General features: G+C 55.0%; 1 protein-coding gene across 1 annotated transcript; it reads right to left on the reverse strand.

Annotated features, from left to right (window-relative positions):
• Positions 1-9: 9 nt before the first annotated feature.
• Positions 10-1,330, reverse strand: LOC114635747 (zinc finger X-linked protein ZXDB; the record flags this gene model as incomplete). The annotated part of the gene is made up of 1 exon (XM_028784193.1): positions 10-1,330. A coding segment is annotated over one exon (1,123 nt), but the record flags the coding sequence as incomplete, so codon positions are not given.
• Positions 1,331-1,335: the final 5 nt, after the last annotated feature.

Below are 1,335 nucleotides of genomic sequence, written 5' to 3' on the forward strand. Positions count from 1 at the left end.
AGTCAGAGAACTCATCAGTTCCAGACTCAAGATGAGAATTGAAATCCCTAAATTGGTAGTCCAGAGATGCGCTCCTTTGCAAAGCAGCAAGAAACAACTGCAGGCAAGCAACGCAAGCACTCCTTCCAGAACATTCTCACATTTGAGTGTGATTTAAAAAAAAAAAAAAGTGAGCCACAGGTCAGGCAGGGAACAGGCAGAGTCGGTTCATACCAAAAACGGGGAGGCGGTCACCGTGATAAGATCTGTCTCTTTCTGAGACCCATGGCTTCCTGTTGGATGGGAGAATCCGAACTGGGTTTCTTCCTCGTGCCCAAAGAAGTCAGATTCGGGGTGCACGTTCCAATCGGCTTTGGCTGGGGTCAGTAGCTCGGAGACACTGTTTTCACAAAGGGTGCTGGAGGGAGTCAGAGCTTCCGTGTCCACGGTTAACTTATTGCTGGGTGTCAAAGCCTGGGTCTCCAGGCTTGAGTTTTTCAGAGCCAAGGAGCCAAAGAGCCCCACATTCCCAGCAGAGACATCGTCCATGTCTAAGGGGCTGTGCTGATAACCGGCCACCGAGGTTCCGAAGAAGAGAGAGGTATCCAGACTCTGGGGAAGGTCACTGGGGCCCCCCCTCAAGGCCCGGGGGTCCACCGCTTGCCCTAAGGAATGGTTGCTACTATTATTATTATCGGCAGGGAGGCTTCCTGCGAGGGTGGAGTTCACAGAGGCCACATCAATAGTCAAGATGCCAGAGTTGACCAAGGCCGTGTCCAGCACCGCAGCAGAACTGTGGCCAGGCACATCCGGGAAGACAGACACGAGCTCGGCACCACTGAGATCGCTGTGCCCCTGGCTGGCGAGTTCACTGCTGGGTGTGAGAGAGTTGGTAGCTTCGAGCTGGGCCAAGAGGTCCTGGCCGAGGTTGTGCCTTTTGGTCATGTGGGTCTTCATGCTGTGCTTGGACGTGAAGAGTTTGTTGCAGGTGGGGACCGGGCAACGGCTTTTCCACGCACCCACGTCCTGCAAGTGCTTCTTGGAGTGGATATAGAGGCTGCTGCGAGCAGAGAACCTGGCGCAGCAGCCTTCCACGGGGCACACGAAAGGCTTCGTGCCCAGGTGGGTTATGCTGTGGCCTTTCAGGTGCTCGGCCCTGGTGAAGGACTTGCCACAGCCCTCTACTGGGCAGGTGAACCTGCGGTCGTCTTCGTGCTTCCTCTTGTGTCTTAAGAGTTTGGACATGCTGGTGAAGTTCCAGCCACAGCCATCGAAGTCACAAAGGAAAGGTCTCTCCCCAGTGTGGCTCCGCAGGTGGATCTTGAGCCTGCAAGCCTTGTCATACTGCTTGCTGCA

The sequence above is a fragment of the Grammomys surdaster genome, unplaced genomic scaffold, assembly GCF_004785775.1.
Source record: "Grammomys surdaster isolate TR1022 unplaced genomic scaffold, NIH_TR_1.0 117130, whole genome shotgun sequence".
Lineage (NCBI taxonomy): Eukaryota > Metazoa > Chordata > Mammalia > Rodentia > Muridae > Grammomys > Grammomys surdaster.